Source organism: Notamacropus eugenii, chromosome 2 (genome assembly GCF_028372415.1).
Source record: "Notamacropus eugenii isolate mMacEug1 chromosome 2, mMacEug1.pri_v2, whole genome shotgun sequence".
In the NCBI taxonomy this organism is placed as follows: domain Eukaryota; kingdom Metazoa; phylum Chordata; class Mammalia; order Diprotodontia; family Macropodidae; genus Notamacropus; species Notamacropus eugenii.
Genome location: NC_092873.1, coordinates 323,760,598 through 323,781,208, shown reverse-complemented (window position 1 = coordinate 323,781,208; position 20,611 = coordinate 323,760,598). Strand labels below are relative to the sequence as shown.

Sequence of the window (20,611 nt, the reverse complement as noted above, 5' to 3'; positions counted from 1 at the left end):
GAGTATTACTTGATAGCTCCATCTTTTCTCCTATGGCTCTCAATGGCAACAGCTCTATAGACTATTATGTGAAGGATATGAAATGTTTTAATGTTTTCTGTCAAGTACTGTGGGAGAATGTGTTTGTGCATGATGACAAGAAGAGATATCAACTTTTAAAAATAACTATTTTGGTAAAATTGGTTGGCTAAGCATGTCCATTTCCATAGCAAAATCGTTGCAAATAGTATTCCTGTTTTGATCATGAACTTTATTATTAAGTATAATTTCTAGAGTTTGAATTCATGGAAAATTTTGCATAACTTTGGTGCCTTCATCTTCTCCCTCTTCATATTTTTGAATTTCTTTTGTGTTACTGTCTAAGCTAGGCTTAGGGATGAAGCTGTTTCTTATTAGTGATTTGTACTGGTCAGTAACAGGGTACTATGACTTGAAGCTGAGCAGACTGTGGATAAAAAGCAGTTTGAAGCCCTTGCCTATAATTGGCAAAATGTTTCCATTTTGATATGATATAGTTCTAGTACAAAATGAAAGCATTCATTTCTTCATTCCATTTCATATTTTAGAATCAAACCATTTCCATCAGGTGGGGTATTACTGGCATTTCAGATTTGTTCCAACGCATCTTGATTTCTGGTAGTATCAGAAGACAAAGGAGCATTTTTCACTTTCGAATATGCTGTGTCAAGTTCATAATCATGACCACTGTTGACCACGACAACCCTATGCCACCCTATCTATTTCTTGGACTCATAGAAGCAATTTCATCACATAATGAAAAGCAGGCTAACGTAGTTTGATGATATCACTAGAACCTAAATAGTCAGAATTTCAGGATTACTGTCAGGTTTTCACAGCTACAGTACCAGCTTCAGGGCATATAGAGTTCTCACTGGAAATCATCTTGGCTAGTAATACTTTATTGGCCACTGCCTATTCCTTTGTTTCTTGGATGGTAGGTTATATTTTGAGGGGATGTCAATATTATTATTATCTTGGTCTCATCTTTTTTAATGTGACAGAGACATAGTTCTGAGACAAAATGCTTGCAGAAATGGATAAAATAGTTGCTTTCTGTAGTTTAATAAAAGTATTATAAGTTGATCTTCTGAAGGTTTGCTGAAAACATATATCACAACACCAGCTGTAGACTAGACAATATACATTATTTACTTCTCTTCCTTTTTCCACATGAATTTGATTTCCTTGTCTAGATCTTTATATTTTGAAAACTTTTTATTTCATGCAGCTTAGAAATGCTGAGTATTTAGTATAGTGACATCTTTTAACACTATTGTCCTTTTATGGATCGGTATTATGTCTAGATAATTGTGGGCTATAATTTGACCCATGATTATGGCTTAATTCCAGTACAGTTCATTGGCTGATGTGTCCAGAATATTTTGGTGTCAATATTTATACTACAGCGATCTGTTATCTATCAGTCCAGGAAAGATTTCAAATTTCTGACTTATAGGTGCTTTTATGTGTTACAGAATTTCTACCATTTTGTTAAATAATCTTAATTCCTCAAAGAAGGCATTATAACCCCTTTCTTCTTAAGCTTCCTACATCTTCTCCTTTTTCCTCTCTCTAAGCTGAGGACCATATCTCTAAGCTGAGAAACATGATGCCATAAGACATGGGCTGTGCTTCTCCTTTTTTCTCTACCTAAAAACTCCTTGACACCATACCCACAATTTTCCTCTTTTCTACTGGTCTCCTGACAGTAAGGCAGTATTTTTCTTTGCTAATACCAAACTCTCTATATAGACCCTTGATCATATATCCTCTTAGCTTCTCTATAAGATTCAAATTCTCTATTTTCAACTTCTTCCTATTAATTCTTTCCCTACTATCTTCAAATGTACCCATTTCTTCTATCCTAAAAAACTTTCACTAGACCCTATGATCCCCTCAAGACATTGTCCTGTATCTCTCTTTTCTTTCTCAATCAAACTTCTAGAAAAATTGACAGTACAAGTATTTACTTGCTCTCCTTTAACTCACTCGGCAATTCTTTGTAATTGATGTTCCTATCACATATCACTCAAACTGAAAATTCTTCTCTAAAAGTTATATATGAGCTCTTAATTGAAAGTTCTAACAATCTTTTCTTAGTCTTCATCCTTCTTCACCTATCTGCTACATTTGACACAGTTGATCAGGCTTTCCTCCTGAATGCTCTCTTCTCTTGGTGTGTCTCATAACACTACTCTTTCCTACCTGTCCAAGTGCTCCACTGCTCCTCAAGCTCTTTTTGTTGGCTCATTGTCCATATTATACTTTCTAACTGTGTCTGTTTTCCCTAAGTCTCCTTCCTTGGCCCTCTTCCTTTCTCTCCCACTAACACTTGGTGCCTCTATCACCACGGGTTACCAGGGGTTTAATGATCACCTCTATGCAGGTAACTCCAGGGCAGCTAGGTGATGATGTGGATAGAGTGCTGGGTCTGGATTAGGAGAATGAGTTCAAATTCAGCCTTATATACTTACTAGCTGTGTGACCATGGGAAAATCACTTGATCCTGTTTGCCTCAGTTTCCTCATCTGTAAAATAAGCTGCAGAAGGAAGTGGAAAACCACTTCAGTTTCTTTGCCAAGAAAACTACAAATGGGGTCACAAAGAGTTGGACACAACTGAAAAATAACAAGAAATCTATGTGGATGACTCATAGATCTGTATATTCAGACTGCCTCTCCTTTGAGCCTTAGCATTGCATCAGCATGCTTACTGGACATTTTAAACTGGATATCCCAGAAACAACTCAAAATCAACATGACAAAACAGAATTGATTACTTCCCCCCATAAACCACTTCTCTTCCAACTACTTCTGTGAAAGCCAACATTATTCTTTTAGTCTTTCAGGTTTATGACCCTGGCATTGTCCTCAAACCTTCTCTTTCCCTCAGTACACATATCTAATTGGTTACCAAATTTTGTTATGTTTGGTTCCACAAAATCTCTTGTGCCTGACCCCGTTTTCTACTCAAAACAGTGACCACTATTGTTCAGATCCTAATTACCTTTCATCTAGATCATTTGTTTTCAGCAGGATAACCTCTTTACACTCTGAGAAATCCTCAGAGTTTCTGTTTATGTGGGCTACATCTAACAATATTTACCATGCTAACGTCATTATGAAATGAGTTAGCATAGTTATGAAAATAGCTTTTGCCTTATAGACCCACCCTGCTCCAAAAGAATCCTGGGGACACACTGAGATCACACATTGAAAACTGCTGACCTAGATTATGACAATGGGCCCCTAATTCATCTTCCTATCTCATTTTTCCCTACTACAAGGTACCCTCTACAAAGGTATAGCAACAATTTTCCTTAAATATAAATCTGAGCATAAGAGTTATCTACTCAATACTCTCCAGTAACTTCCAATTAATCTTTGGATAGTAACAAAATCACAGAGTTTGAGAGATGGAAGGGACTTCAGTGGCCATCTAGTATAGTCCTCAAAAGATGGAATCCCCACTGTAACATACCTGACAAGTGGTCATCAAGTCTCTACCTGAAGACTTTCAAGGAAGGTGAAACCATCACCTTTAAAGGAATGGCATTCCACTTTTGGACAACAATAACTGCTAGAAAGTTTTTGCTACTATAAATCGTAAATTAGACTCTTTACAACGCTGGACCCATTGCTCTCATTTCTTCCCAAACAACACAATTCCAATAACTTGTCTACATGACATTCCTCTAAAGAGCTATGATGTCTCCCCTCCAAGTCTTTTTTTCACTAGGCTAAACATGTCCAGTTCTTTTAATTGCTTCTCATGTAATGGACTTAAGACCCTTCATCCATCTGATTTCCTTCCTCTGGACATTCTCCAGCTTATCAGTGTTCTTAAGCTACAGTGGCCATAACTGAACACAATACTCCAGAGGAGTTCTGACAAGGACACAATGACTCGTATTGAGCTTATGATATATCAAAAGTCCAAGATCCCTTTCAGAACAATTGCTGTAGACCCATGTCTCCCTTAGCCTGTATTTGTGAAATTGATTTTTTTGTACCTAAGTTCAAGACTACATGATTTACTATTGAATTTCATCTTGTTAGACTCAGCTTGATCACTAGCCTATAAGATCCTTTTGGATGCTGACTGTTATTTAGTATTTAGTGTTATTGTACTAAATTCACTTAAAATAAATTTCTCTGTTTAGTTTTTACAACCCTTCATAATCTAACCTAGCTCCAACTTTCTGCATTTTATTTTCCCTTCCATTCTGAGACCCCCTTAAAACATTGGCCTTTTTTCTGTTTCTAAAAGAAGATCTCTGTGCCTTTGGACTGGCTGATTCTCATGCCTAGAATACACTCCTGCCTCATCTCTGCCTCCTGGCTTGTCTCATTCACTTCAAGCCTCAACAAAAATTTTACCTTTTACAAGATACCTTTCCTAGGCCTCCTTAATCTTAGTGTCTTCCTTCTGAGATCAATTTAAATTTATCCTGCATATACCTTATTTGTTTAAGTTGTTTGCGTTTCACCTCCCCCATTAGACTGTGAGCTCCTTGAGAGTTGAGATTATTCTTGCTTTTTGGGTTTTTTTTGTATCCCTAGTGCTTAGCACAGTGCTTAGCACATAGCAGACGATGAATTAATGAATGTGGCTGAATTGACATTAAATGAGAATGTTTTCTTCTGGACTGAGTATATGATAATAGAATTCTCAGAGGCAATAATGTGGAACACAGTAAAACACAGCTTTTCAAAAATCCTCAACCAGAGCATCAAGGATAGGAAAAAAGTTTTCTAATCCTTGTAACTTAGCTCCCCTCAAACAGTTCAAAAAGGAAGATGAAAAGTTTCAGTAGACTTCTGCAAACTAAAATTCTTACATGCCCATCCATCCTGTTCCTCCTTGAAATTATATGTTCAGCTATAGATGTAAAAAAGCAAGTAGGAAAGCATCTTAACAAAAAAGAGGTTTAAATATATATATAGAATAAGTATAAAAAGAAAAAATACAAGGCAGTTAAGGAGAGGGCAATTAAGTACACTGTCCATTTCAACTCTTGATTTCTTCCACATAATTCTTGTCCATTTCTCTAAAGTGAGAGAATCTGAGGAATTGATCTACTCAGGTGACAAACTAATGTGGAAAAGGTTGGTTTTACTCTACAGAGAGTATCTTCATGGTAGTAAGAAAGCATAAAGAATCAAGTTGGGCATGAGTTACAGAATCACAAACCTCAGAGATGGAAGAGCTCTCAAGAGAAGAAAATATGGAGCTTACCTATGAGCGAATTCAGTGAGGAATAAGAGCTGACTCTTCTCATCTTATCGATTGTCTCAAATGAAAGGATGTACTCTTCGTTTTCAGGGCTTCCCAAGGTGCTGCTTGCACTGCTACTGGTGCTGAGATTGCCTGGGGAAAATGCAACAGAGCTTCCAGCTGTCCAGAAGCAAGGGAGGAGAGAAGGAGAAAAAGTTAAGTATTCTCTTCTGGTAACTAATCACTTGGTCTTATTAAATTACATGCTTTCAAAGTATATAATTAATCTAAGAGAGAGAGAGAGAGCAGAATGCATACATATACATACACACACACATAGAGACAAAAGTTATGCTTCTTTTGAAAAGAAATGTACTCCCAATAAACACTGTATATACACAACATCTACTAGTTATAAGTAAAAAGGTATGGATTATTCATTGGTGATTAAAATGTGTCATCAAGATGGATTTTTGTTTGATTGCTACACACATAGGTCATTCTGCAGGTTAACTATAATTACTCTGGAAAAAGCCCACAGTCAATAACTGGTAGGGAGATACTGTGCATGTGAGCAGCCGGCTAATAAAAATGTTAGCAGATGGCATTTCATGGCATGTGTATACCAGCAGAAAAGGTGACTAGGAAGGACTGCATATAGAAAAAGCAGTAAAGATAAACCCCCTCTCAATAAAGAAAATTCAAGTGTCTTACATTCTTCTGTCAAGCTCAGATTCTGCAAAGACTTATTCAAACTTCGTGCTGTAGTAACTGCTCTAATATTTCCATAGGAGCTGACTGAGCGAAGTCTAGGTGTACATGGACCATCTCGCACAGGTGTCAAACTTCCCCCCTCTAGCAGGAAAGAAGAAAAATTACATACAGGAGTAAAAAAGGATAAACCGCAGGCTTAAACACAGAGAAGTAGGTTTTTCAACTGATCAAAAGTACTAAGGGTTTTTAGGTGGCAACAACTGCAGAAACAAATGATTCCTGGAGCAATATCTATCACTGTTAGATTCAAATGTGGGAAGTACCTTATATTGCAATGCACTTTAGCAAAGAAAAGAGCTCAATGATTAACAATGAAGAAAATGGAAAAAACTGAGAAAAAATACAAATTTTGTAGCTTGGAGAGATGTATATTATTCTACTCTAATGAGAGTTGGCCATAATTATTTTGGGAATGGATGAATTCTAAGAAAACAGTATGTGATAGGAAGTGCTATTAATGATCTATGTACAGGTCTGTTTCCTTCTGAATTACTTCTTTGATTGTGACCCAGCACAGGGGACAGCTCTGGTGTTCTGTCTAGTTTTGAAGTCTGCTAGTTGTAATCTGCCTCTCTAAATTTCACTGTCTGTTTTCACAGGACAAGTTGATTCTTCTTCTGCTTCCCTGAGTTACTGAAAGCAATGGTACTGGTGGAGAACAGTTCATTGTCCTCACTGCAGAGAGAGGCGGATTTTAGAAACAAGGGCAGTTTTACCTGTCCTTTGAGACCCTTTAAGAATGAAATGTAAATGTTAAAGATGACTACAGTTTGTAGCTAAAAGGACAAAGAGAGGGAAAACATAGCTTTCTAACGTGATCTCACAGCTACAGAGAAAGGAAAGATTAAATCACTCATCACAGGAAGAGTTCAATTTTCTCTTCCTCAAGTTCCTGTTGTAGCAGTTGTTATCCTTAGAAATTTTGCACCATATGCAATTTCCAAAATGACATTAAATAAGGAAAAATAAGCGGGTCAATGGCAATTCCTTTTCCTTCCCTAAATGAAGCCAAACACATGAGAACAAGGAAAAGAAAGAAAACAGCCTATGGAACAGTTGGTGAATATTTGAAGCTAGACAAATAACCAAAAAGCCTGTGAACACCATTCTCCTGAAGTAGGGTTAGTAAAAGTAAAGAAGCCACAAGAAGGCAGCTTCTGTGTAGCCAGGGCATTGTTTCAGAGTAACCTCGGCTTTGAGGTTTTCAGTTACCCAGAGTGAAGATGTACCTGTGGCAGCCGGGGAAGGCAGAGGGTAGTTCTTTTCCTCTTCGATGAACTGCAAGGCTACTGTGCAGAAATTGCTCTCATACTGAACCACAAGATGACTCAGAGCTACCACCAGTTCCTGAAGAGAGGGAGAAGGAAAAATAACACTTATCTGCAGCTTAAATGATTGGCTTGGAAGGAACTCCCATTGTGGAAAAGCAGTCTAATTTAGCCAATAGACTAGGCTAACTGCTTGACCTCAAGAAGCTGAGGAACTACCTAGAAACAAAGTCAAGATTAATACAAAATACGCAATTTAGATTGAAAACTTAAGACTCGGCTTTTGCATTGGAAACAATTTTGTTATACTCTGCAACAATTGTCATAAAAAGGAATCTCTGAAAACAAACATGTTATTGAGATAATAAGAGTTGTCTGCATAGAACAAATCTCCAAGGAGCCAACGGCCTCACGCCCAATTTAGAGCACACCTATTAGTGGCAGAATTTGAAGGACAACTAGCAAAGTATAAGTGGAGACGTTAATGGGTTATATACATATAAAGTAGAAAAAGGAACACAAGTCAGAATCCAATGCTTACTGTTAATACTGTCACTCAAACTGCAAAGTTTTTCTATTTATTAGAATTGAAATTTGTGTTCCTTTTTTTTAAACCAAGAATATATCTGAAACAAACAGATATATTGGGGCAATATATGAGTGTGTCTACCTTAAAACTTTCTAAGATTTCTAAGGTCTAGAAGCCCTGGAATACGAAACTGTTCCTTAAACTCAATAACTTTGGTATTAAGAAAAAATCTCTTACTGTATCTCTATTTTAGAACAGAAAATACTGCAACAAGATTGTAGAGTCACATTGGAAATAAATTTGAAAGTGGTAGAAATTTTAGTTGTACTATTCTTTATTATACTGTTCTTTATTATTGTTATACTATTCTTTATTCATTTAAGACATTAATCAAACTTCATCTACTATCCTTTTTTAAGAAAACACAGAAAAAACAGGTTCTTTAAACCAAAGCCTTCAAGAAATAACTTATTGTTTAAGAGGATAACTGGGCAAAGTCACAAGGCCAAGAGAAAACTTCTCTATTACAGTAAGCTCTACTTAAATCTCTGAAAAAAGCAAGATTCATGGAGTGATCCCACTCCACTGACAAGTTTTTAAGCTATGTGTCAAAGGCACAGCATGGCAAGCTGGAAGGCCTGATTTTTGCTGCCAACTAAATGGATGGTAAGACTAGGTTTATTTGACACAATTCTGAGCAATTAATCTAATAACAACTCACATTAATATAGTGCATTAAGGTTTGTTAAGTGCTTTTCTTATAATAATCCTATGAGGTAGATAATATAACAATCACTCTAAAAATGACAATGCTTAGAGGAACAGGAATCAATTCTAGGATCTTTATGATCTAGGAACTTTAAGAGGCGTGTGTGTGTGTGTGTGTGTGTGTGTGTGTGTGTGTGTGGAGGGTGGGGAATTTGGAGGGGGGTGAGGAGAAGGATGTTTTCTAATTGGGAAGGAAAATTTTTATTTTTCCTTAATTCTACTAAGGCCATTTTCTGTGAGTTCCCTCTTCTATCCTTCTCTTCATCTCAAAACTTGTTGCCACCTCTCCTATCTCCTCCTTTCCCATGATTTCTCATAAGGTAGCCTTTCTCTTTGCCAATGGTAAACCCTCTACATGTGCTCTTAATCATAACCCTGCCTACTGTCTCTATCAAAAGGCCTCAATCAAAGCCTCTGTGTGACTGATCTTCAATCTCTCTACTGGCTTTTTTTCCTATTGCCTTTAAATATTCATTCCTATCTTTCCCAACTTTAAAAATATTCAGGAAACCCTATGTATGTAGGGTGAATTTTAGTGTAAGTAAGGTGGATTTTAGTGTGTGTAAAGTGAAATTTTGTTATTATTTCTCAGAGTTGTTTCCCAGGATCCATAGCCATGAAACTGTGTGCTGTGTTTATCTGTCTTACACCCTGTTGTCTCCTCAAGCCATTGTCTTATATTTCTACTTTCTTTCTAATCAATAGTCAATAAGCATTTATTAGCACCTACTCTGTGCCAAGCAATATGCTGAATGCTGGGGATACAAATACAAAAGGAGAAAAACAGTGCCTGCTCTCAAAGAACTTTCAGTTAATTGAATGGGGGAAGAAAAAACACAAGAGGAAGTCAAAAAGCGAGGGGGAGAGGAGGGAAGGGGATCTACCAAGAGGGCATGGTGGAGAAATCAGACAGGGAAGCCTCAAAGTAGGGCAGCCAGGTGAGAAATGGGGGAACGTCTGGGCAGGGGCTCTCCCCTCAACTTCTAGACAAAGCAGTCTCTACTGTCACTCTTTCATTCACTCTTCATGATCTGTCTTCCTACCACATCACTCAACATCAGCTGCTTTTCCTAAAGTTACCAGTAAGCTCTGCCATATTTGATACTCTTCTGAGTGCTTTTCTAGTTGCATGACTCTGCTGACCATGCTCTCCAGGATGCATGGCTGTCTCTCATCTGAGAGTATTGCATATTGTCACCCTTTTCAAACTGGATATCCTGGAGACGTGTCCAAACGCAGAATTCATTATCTCACCTCCCCAAACTTCTTCCAAACTTCCCTATTACTGTGGAACTATTCTTCCAGTTTCCCAGGTTCAGTATCAAATTTTCTCTCTCTCAGCACACTTATCTATTCAGTGGCCAAACTTTGCTACGTTTTCTTTCATACTATCTTTTGCATCTGACCCCCTTCTCTCTAATCCCATATGCACCACCTCACCACCTCCTGCTTAGACTATCGCAATGTACCATTTATTCAACTCCTTGTTTCATCTTTCCGCACTCTACCATATCATTTACACTAGTGAAAAAGTGATTTTCCATAAGCACAGACTATAAATGTCATTTTCTTAAAAAAACAAGCAACCAAAAACTCCAATGGCTTCCTATTACTTCTAGAAGAAAATATAAACTCATCTTTTCAGCTTTTAAAGCTTTTCAAAACTTATCTTTCCATTCTTATTATATATGACTCCACTTCCTATACTCTGTGACATTGTCAAACTGGCTGCCTCTCCATTCCTCAAACAGGGTATCCATTTCATGCCTTTCTGCCTTTACACCAGCCCTCCTCCTTGTCTGACATCACAGAATCCATCTCCTCCTTTAAGTTTTAGCTCAACAATCACCTTCAATATGAAGCCTTTCCTGATGTAACGTTTAGTGCCCTCATCCTTAAATACCTTGTGTTTATTCGCTTTATACTTACATATTTATATATAAGTATATATATAAATATATATTTATAATATAATATAAGTATATATATAAATATATATATTTATTATACTTATATATATATACTCCATATATTCTTCCATACGTTCTTGTCTCCATTAGAATGTAAGCTCCTTTAGAGTAGGGATTTGTTTGTATTTATAACATTTACTACAATGCTTAGCACATAGTAGGTGTTTGAAAAACACTTTTGAATACTGATTTTAGCAATGACCTATTTGTATTTTAATGCTAGAGTTGTACTTTAAAAAGAATTCTTCCAAACAAATGTCTGGAATTTTTTAATAGTTTTCATCCCAGCTCACTCAAACTGTGCTACTGTCAAATTGTTGTGCCTCTATTATTAGAAGGAAATGTAAAGCTCTCTCCACAAACACAAATATCATACAATGAAATAATCTGTTTTCTGTTATAAAAGTTCATTGGCATTTAGCAACAGGTGGCTTCCATTCTGTTTCATTGGTCGTTTATACTTTTATATACCTTCGGATGGATTAAAAGTTCAAAATAATATGACTTTACTAGAATCTTCCAGGACTCCTACATTAAAGATCTAAACTTGGCCAGATAAAATATATTCAGTTTAGGGGAAAATAACAACAAATGGCAATTCAAAGTCAGTGTGGTATATTCAGCCTTAGAAGTCAACAAGACCTGGGTTCAGTTTCCACTTCTGATAACACCAGCTGTGTGACTATGGCCAAGCACTTAACTGTTCAGTAATTAAGAAAACTCTATAAATTGCAATTGTAGAGGGAGTTTCCTTAAGAGGAATTCTATTCAAATAGAAATAACACATCAGGCCAAAAACAAAACAAAACACCTTTTCTCCAACTTAAGTGGGATACTAATTATTCTATAAGAAAGGACAACTATAAGTTTCTTTATTAGAATGAAACTTTGAATTAAAGATTTAAACTTTAATTTAAACTCCTTAGCTAAAAAAACTGGACATATATATATATATATATATATATATATATATATATATATATATATATATATATATATATATATATATGTATATAGTAAAACTGATTTAATGGAGAGGGTTTAATTCATTGGTCATGTTTCATCGATATAGTGAACACAGATTCATATACCATGCAGACTCCTACTGTCTTTTTAGACTATCTGAGGAATGGCAACTGCTCAAAGCAGAAAGAAGTCTTGGATATCTAGCTCATTAGACTTCATTCAGCCAAAGAGGAGAGCACCTTTCAAAAACATCTCTTCATGGTTGATATACAATAGTCACATTCAGCCTAGTCCCATGTACCAAAGAAGGAGACAAACTGAGACGACTGGTCTGGTAACTGAGGTACAATTATGGAGAGTCAAATATGTGCCCCTGAAAAGAGTAAAGAAGTTGGAAGCATACTGTCCATCTATTGTCCCTCCATAAAGCTTGGGAAAACAACTAAATCTCTATTTAGTGAAGTTGTCATGTTTCTTCCCCTATTCCCCTAATGCACTTCCTCCCTAAAGACTGCCACAAACTTCATGTTACCAGTAACAAATTAATATTTAGTATTTAATTTATAATTCAAGGCCTCCTAATGTAAAACTCTGCCATCACAACAGAGATAAAATAAAATAGCATAATAGAAGATGGGGAACATATTTTGTTTCTAAGAAGAATAACAGAAAGTTAGCCCTGGATTCCTAAGAGAATGGGCTCTGACCCAGACAGTGATTGATTCAACTGCTTTGATTCCTGTATCTTCCTCACAGTGGAAGCATTAGTTTCCTTGTACTAAGGCAGAGAACAATCTACTTATATTTCTAACGAGTTTGATTCAACGCAGGTATTTGGTTAAAGAAAATAAAATTATGCTCAGTAGCACAGAACTTAACAGGTTTGATACTTGTCTGTTATACTGCTATGCTTATCTCTGTGGGTATAGACAGAAATCAAAATGAAAAAGGTAAAAGTGAAGGTATTAATTAAGAATAGGCTCATGGAGGGAATGGACTATGTCTAAAATCATTCCCTCTAACTTTTAGGATCAAATATAAAATCATCTGTTTGGGGTTCAAAGCCCTTCAGAATGCTGTCTCCACAGCCCTTTTAGCTATGTAACACCCTCCCACCCTACTCTTCCAGTCTTCTTATACTTTGATTCTGTGATCCAGTGCTACTGGCCTCCTGACTGTTCTTTGCACAAAACACTCTTATCTTCCAGTTCTGGGTATTTTCACTGATTGTTGCCCATGCCTGGAATATTCTCCCTCTTTATTTCTGCCTCCTGGTTTCCTTTAAGTTGCAGCTAAAATCTCACCTTCTATGGGAAGCCTTTCCCAGTCTCTCACCTCCTCTGAGACTCCTTTCCAGAGGTGTGAGGTTTATGGGAGTGGAATACTGCATAAATGTTCAGACTTTTCCCATATATTGATTAGTCTTGCTGATAATTTTTTCTCTTCTTCTTCTTTTTCTTTAAGGCCCTGAGGCAGCCACTTCTCTTTTGAAGCAGAGAAGAGAGTTCTAGGGGGTATATGGCAACCTTATTATACACATATATTAAACAATTCCAAAGGGAACTCTAGATATAGTTCCTCATGAATCCCTGCTCTTGAAAAAAATAATGCAGACCTGGGTTTATATCAATTAACACCAATAAAGGAGTTATTCTTTTTATAAAGGATACAAAATGTAAGAGATAATGCTAATAAACCAGTCTAAGGTCACAAAATGTTAGAGCTAGAAAAGCCCTTAGAATCCAAAAATTCTTTTTTAATGGAGAAATTTAATGGAATAGAAAGCTAAGGAAGTCTAAAGATGGAAAATGACTTGGCAAAGGTCACACAGCCAGGTAGTGCCAGCCAGGCCTAAAAACTATAATTAATCCAGTTAGATTCTTAGCCTCTTTTCTTTCTCTCACACTGCACTTCAAAAATGCAAGCACTTTGGGGGAAATTCCCAAGGTCACCTTCATCAGAATTTGAAATGTTAGAACAAGATTTAAACGGATTATTTAAGCTGAAATCTTAGAACAAGACACACACTTCCTTTCAATTTAAGCTTAAAACTAAGCAGTTTTCATGAAACTGCAGCATCTCTAGCAAACAAAGGGGTCAGAGGGAGATATTTCTACATCTACATGTGGGCTTTTTATTGCTCTTTTGAATCATGATAATGTGTTTACATGTTGTTCCTAGGCAGGAAACAGCCTACCATAAAAGCTGTGAGGAGATACAGCCTATTCAAATGTTTTCTAAATGAATCAAATATATGTCTGTGCAATGAAGAAAAGAAATTTAGAGGAAATTAAACAAACATTAAAGGATTTGCTCTTTAACTAGTGCACAAAAACATAAAGTGAGTGGCTCTTGTTACTGTTGATGGGACCACCAAATCTCAAATCCCCAGTGTGTCACTGAAAGGCTTTTTTTTTTGCTGCTAATCCTTTGTGGTACAATTCACTTACCTTCCTGACCATAGGGCTTCCATCATTGATAAGTTGAGCTAACATCATAGCCACATTGTGATCAATTGTGGTAGAGTGATCAGTCCTCTCTGTAGAGTTACCCACAAAAGTGCCAAGGGCAAAGACTGCAGCACAACGAACCTGAAAAGCAGAGGAAAACAGTTAAGGGATACTTTCTACTATTCCCTACTATCTGAATTTGGCTCTCTTTCAGATATTCCTCACATTTAATTTAATTCAACCCAACTCAACATATAGTGAGAGAATACTATTTTATGTACTGAGCTGCCAAAAAACCTAACATAAACAATATGGTCTTTGTACTCAGGCACTATAAAATCTCGTTACATACTTAGAAATTACACAACGTAAATGATTGCAGTATAATATTAAATGGAAAAATGTACAGTGCTTATAAGCACTACAGGAAGTTTGGACAGGGAAGTGAATAGACCATGTGGGCTGGGGCTATGTAAAAGACTTTACAGAAAAGCTGGAACTTGAGTAGGGCTTTGAAGGATGAATAAAAATCTGAATAGGTACAAAAATGAAAACAGAATACTTCCATTTGTTTGTTTTTGTGTATGTTTGTGTGAAATAACATACACATATGAAAGGGGAAGTCACAATTATTTTCCTAAGGCACAACTATCACCCCTTCTTTAATAAACTGCAGTAGCTCCTTATTGACTCTAGGAAACAACTATAGACTCCTAAGACTGTCCCTTAAAGCCTTCACTACTCAGTCTCAGTCTACCTTTCCAGGCTTATTTCATGCTATATACATTCTAAATTCCAGCCAAATTGACTAAGCTGTTGTTCCGTGAGTTCAGTCTTCCATCCTCTATTTCCACTTCTTTGACAGTAGCTGGGCAAGTTAGAATTGGCTACTATCCTATCTGTCCATGTAGTATTAACTGGTAATCACTTTCTCCTGCTTTTACAATGGAAAACAGTCAGGAAGGTCTCCGTTTCCCAATTATAATGTCAAAGATTAAGTGTCTATGAGGGCCCAAATGGCCCCAGAGCACCTGGGGTGGATAAGGAGAGAATAAGCTCCTCTTTTTCTCATTTGATAGACATGCTTGAGCAGAGGAGTAAGTATTTCAGCCCTATACTTTCATTCCCTTAAGACAATTACTGCACTCATAAAATCCCAAAGGATAGACTTGGAAGTGGAGATACTGCAGGCTTTGCTTTACTCAGGTCACTCTGGTAGTTCAGATTCTGGATAGAAACAAAATGAGATGATGCAGACCATCTAACAACACACAGAAATTGACCTAGTATGGAAGGGACATTCAGCAAGGATATTGCATTAATTCAGTTGGGCAGATTTTCCCTGTTTCTTCATTTGCCATGAAGACACATGGAATAGAAGTGTGTATGAAGCCTGAGGGAGATGCCATGACTTTTGTAATGGTGAACAGGAAGCTATGGAAGTGGTCCAAGCTTTAATGTCCTAGACAAAAATTAAGTTTTGAGGAAGACTATAATATCTTTTAAAGAAAAATTAGCCTAGTTTACATGGGACAGATGGTACTCCAACTACAGAAGGTAATAGAGAACACCTTAATTCCCACCAATCACCATCCTGTAACTACTGAAATGGGAGTGTTTCTAACATACATCAGAGATGGGACTTTTCCTATACAGAAAAGGAAATCTTGGAAGTCATCTTGGGAGTGGTACTAGGAGCTGCAGTGGATAGAATAAACTGGATGGGATTCCAAACTATCAGACCTCTATTTGGAGACAGGTTGTTGTTGTGTTTGTCCTTCATTCTCAAAGAGGCCCATGGCATCAAGATGATGACATGACTTATAGTTGACTTTGATTTGAGTGAGGGAGGGCTGTGCAAAGTCACCAACCTCACTTTCTTCTCAAAGGCAGAGGAGACATTAGGAAGTTTATGGATGTCCCAGGGTGGGAGGATTTTTATTCCTCCCTAGCAAGAGAATGGGATAAAGACACAAGGTTCTGTGAAACCTGGGAACCAAGGCTATAGAAGGAAGAACCCAGAGACTTAAATATTTGCAGGGAATACCAATAGAACCAGGGAAAGAAATGGCAGGGGGGCATAGGAGAGGCTGGGCCTTGCTAATAAGCTCTCAAATTCTATGTAAAAGCAGAGACAACTGCTGGAGGAGAAGGCTCAGATGGAAAGGGAGTTGGCTGGTTTGCAGGAGCTTTTTATCCTGCAGCATTCAAACTGTCCTTTAGGAGAGGAAACTTGAGAGTTTCAGGTGGTGGAAGAAAAAGCTGCTGGTTTGGCTCACAGAAGATGGAAAGTTAACAATAGGAAAGTGAATGCAGCTCTTGCACAGGCTGGGCTTGATTCAGTCCTAAACACAGACCAGGAGGATATGTGGGAGGAGAATGAAACAAATGAGGAGGCTGAGGTTTGGCCAGTACTAAGAAGGAAGCAGGAGAATCAGGGGTTCCCTACAGTGTTTGGGGAGGTAATTGAGGATTTCACTCAGCAGGATGTCACAGATATTTTGAGCTGGTTCACCCAAAGGATGGAAAATTGTTGGTATCTTGGATGGTGAGAATCAGTGAAAAAGATAAATTTCATAGAGAGAGAAGAGTAAACCAGCGGATTCAAAGTTAGAATAGATTGACAAGAATTGTTCACTGCTCTATTGAGATCAGGGGTAGATTTTGGAAGAAAAGATGGTATTCCAACTAATGAACTATATAAAATGTATCAAGGAAAGAGGCTTGACGGAGCAGGGAGATGAGAACTGCCCCTGCAGATCCTTCTGAAACATTACATCTAAATTCATCACACCTGCAGGGAGAATGGGAGGTTGGCCAGGCCCCAGTTCAGATTACAGTAAGTATGCCTCTAACCAGAAGGATGACCCCCAAACTGCAAGTTAGAAAACAGTAAACAACAGTGAATGAAGCAATGATGGTGGGTTCATGGACTCCAGAAATATGGGTGACCCTATATCTAGTCTGCTTCTGGTTATCGTCTCCTTGTTTCTTTTTGGCTTTTTGTCTGTTAAACTTGTTTATCAGATTTGTTTTCTGCAGGCTTGGTACCCTCAATCTGATTGCTTCAGTTGGATATCACTCTCCCCCCAACTCCCTCCATGACTGTGATGTGTCACCCCTGGACCTGGAGGCATGCAAGCTCTGTATGACAACTAAAGAACTGACCTCTCGAATGGGACCTCTTGGGGCAGGGACAGCTCTATGTCCAATCTCAGCAGCAAGTAATTATGGAAGAAGAGACCTTCAGCCCTTACCCCAAGATTTTGGGTCCCATTTGTTGAGGGGGAATGATGAGTGCTTATGATCAAGCCTTACCCTAAGATATTGTTTTATGTGTTTATTTTGTGTGATCCCTATTATATGGCAAAGTTCTGTTGATACCAGTTGCCCCACTGACCTGACCTATATAATGAAAAAAAGATCTTGGGGCTGTATGTAATGGTAATTTAAAATGGGGAGATCTTTCCCATTCATTAATAGGCCCATGTGACCTGCCTGGGTCACATGAAGTCTGAGTCACATGGAGCCTGTGGTGGGAGGGGTTTGCTGAATAGGTGGAACAGGAAGAGGCAGAGGTAGAGCAGAGCTGAGAGGAAGTTAGTCTTGAGAGCAGTTTGTCTTTGTCCTTTGTTCTTGAAGAGGCCCATGACATCAAGATGATGACATGACTTGAAGCTGACTTTGATTTGAGTGAGGGAGGCCTGTACAAGGTCACCAACCTCACTTTCTTCTCCAGAGCCATCTGGATCCAGTGACCAGATATTCATCCAGAAGGCTGGAGATGCCCAGGATGCAATGGGAGACCTTGGCCCTTTCAGGCTAAGGTCTTATCACATTCTCACGTTAAGTGAGAGCAGTCAGAGCTAGGAAGGATGCAGGCTGCTGGCTGGCATGAGTTAAAGGACTTGTTTGTGATTTGTTTAATGGAGGTGGTTTGTGGGAAGCCTAGCAGGGGGGAAAGGCTTGGGGATGGTCTTGTCCTCTGCATTGTTATTGTGTATAGATTTTTGTTACTATGATGGATTTGGCTTTCTGGTGTCTGAATAAATGTTTTGATTCTGCCTTACGTGTGGGGAGTTTGTGGTATTTTGTGATTTAGAGTTGCACCGGGATATTCATTGCTGCCATAGGTGCTGTGAATATTACATTGGAGCCACATACATAGATCCTTAAAGATCAGGATGTATGGTATTTTTTTTGGAGAATTTATATATGCATTTTAAAATTACATATAAAAACAATTTTTGACTTTCATTTAAAAAAATTTTGAGCTCCAAATTTTCTCCCTCCTCCTTCCCTGAGAAGGCAATTAAAGATTACACATGCACAGTCATGCAAAACATATTTCTATATTAGCCATGTTGCAAAATAAAAGACCAAAAAAGCCCCCAAAGCAAAAACAACTTCCAAGAAAAATAAAGTAAAAAAAAACTATGCTTTGATCTGTATTCAGACTTCATCAATTCTTTCTCTGAAGGTGGACAGCATTTTTCATCATAAGTCTTTTGGAACTACTGTATTGCTGAGAATAGCTAAGTCATTCACAGTTGATCATCATACAGTATTGCTGTTATGATGTACAATGTTCTGTTTCGGCCCACTTTGCCATCAGTTCATGTAAATCTTCCTGGGCTTTCCTGAAAGCATCTTGTTCATCAGTATCCCATCACAATCATATACCACAAGTTGTTCAGCCTTTCCCTAAACGATGGGCATCTCATTAGTTTCCAGTTCTTTACCACCATAAAAAGAGCTGCTATAAATATTTTTGTACAAATTGGTCCTTTCCCCTGTTCTTTGATCTCTTTGGGATATATACCTATTAGCGGTATTGCTGGGTCAAAAGGTATTATAGACAGTTTCATATCCCTTTGAGCATAATTCCAAATGATGCATGGCATTTTTAACTAATACAAATAATTTTGGACACTTTTCTGAAGAAGCTAGGTAAAAAGATAAGGTCAGTAGACTAAGATAACTAAAGCATGACAGGGCTGTTGAGGGGTGATAAAGATGACTTAAAGGGTAGTGTCTGAAAGACTATCCGAGGGTATCATGTCACTCTACTCAGAAATTCCAGTAGAGAATACATGGTCAGTTATTCTTTGAACCTTTCTTCGTAACTGTAAAAATCCTAACTTTTTATTAAGTATAGGGACACACACCAATCTTCTTGTTTTAAGTCGAGATTTCCCATCATCTCTAGGTTTTCCTTTCCTAGCTATACTGATCACTCCTGAGTTGTCACTGAACATTTTAGCATCTTCACAAGAAACACTCTCATTTTGGGACTGATCTGTCAAGAAGGTGAAACATGGCTTCATTTGAATTCCTCCAAGGTTTTGACATGTTTACTGATTTAGACAAATGATACTGAAGAATTTTCACTGAAACATTTGGTAAGTACTGATGAACAGACACTGCTTTTTCAAGGGCTTAAGCCAATTTTATTCTATTGTAATATAAATAGGATAGTTTTGAACATCCAGGAATGCAAGTCAAAACTAGGAGAGCTTAAACGTCAAAAATGAAAAAATCTTATCTAAAAAGGATTGAGTTTTATTTTCTTTCCTTAACTAAAAACTCAGCTCTACAATTCCAAATGTAGCTCACAGAAACATTTTAAACATTTTTTTTTTTATTAGAGAGAGATCTGGAAAATGGAATTAGTAATACTGGTTCTTAGGAAACTGGATGAAACATTTTATGTTATTTTTTAAAGATAAGAAAGGCACAACTGTTATTCATTTCCTTTCTAGAGGGAAAAGTGATTGCATGACCTTGGATATATTACCTCAGTTTTTTCATATGTACAATGTAATTCTTCTTCCTTCTCTCCGGAAACATAAATTAGATGTTTTTAAAAGAACATTGAGCACTTGGGGTGAAATCTAACTTTTAGTAACAACCCTATCTTAACAATACTCAAACAACTAGCAAACTTCTGGAGTATACCCAAGAAATCACCAGAATCCAGGACAGTGCATAGGTATGTAACCCAACAATCTGTTTGTGAGAAGTTGTTTGCCACCTCAAACTCATTACATCCAAATAAGCTGTGTGATCTCCTAAAAGTCATTTTCAATCTATGACTTTTTGTCTAAAACCAAACTCAACATCTTTCTCCTTAACTCCTCCATCAATTTCCTAATCTACTATTAATGGTATCACAATTCTGTAGTCATTAGAATTCTGAATCTTTCCTCTAGGTCTAATTTTAAAAGTCTCCTTGCCTCTACCTTCTTCTTTCTCTATGTGAGCTTACATGAGAGCTTTCTAACCTTTTTTTTGTTGTTGTTGTTTTGGATTTCTATGGTAATCTGGTGAAAACTATGGACCTCATCTCAGGAAAAAAGATACCCAGGATCACACCTGGAAGATTTATATTCAAATAACTATCAATTTTTAAAAATTGTTAATTTAAAAAAAGTTCACAGATTAAATCTTAGGCTTTAATACTCATTATTTCCAGGTTAATCTTCTTAAAATGTAGGTGTTATCATGTCATTTTCATTATTCAGAAAATCTATAAGGTTTCTATTTTTAATAGGATAAAGGTCATGCTCTCGAGATTGGCATTATTAAGACTCCATAATAAGGTATCAACCTGGAATCCAACCCTATCTGTTTTTACTCCCTAATGTT

General features: G+C 37.3%; 1 protein-coding gene across 10 annotated transcripts in view; it reads right to left on the bottom strand.

The window, feature by feature from the left end:
- RPTOR (regulatory associated protein of MTOR complex 1) overlaps nucleotides 1-20,611 on the bottom strand; it is a 503,724-nt gene that overhangs the window by 118,893 nt on the left and 364,220 nt on the right. For 9 of the 10 annotated variants that reach the window (XM_072645257.1, XM_072645259.1, XM_072645258.1 and 6 more), the window contains 4 exons: nucleotides 13,964-14,104; nucleotides 7,242-7,359; nucleotides 5,953-6,093; nucleotides 5,260-5,418 (listed from right to left, as the gene is read on the bottom strand). In XM_072645257.1, the coding sequence (XP_072501358.1) occupies nucleotides 5,260-5,418; nucleotides 5,953-6,093; nucleotides 7,242-7,359; nucleotides 13,964-14,104 (559 nt within the window). The remainder of the gene's footprint in view (nucleotides 1-5,259; nucleotides 5,419-5,952; nucleotides 6,094-7,241; nucleotides 7,360-13,963; nucleotides 14,105-20,611) is intronic. The other variant, XM_072645263.1, reaches the window with a different exon arrangement.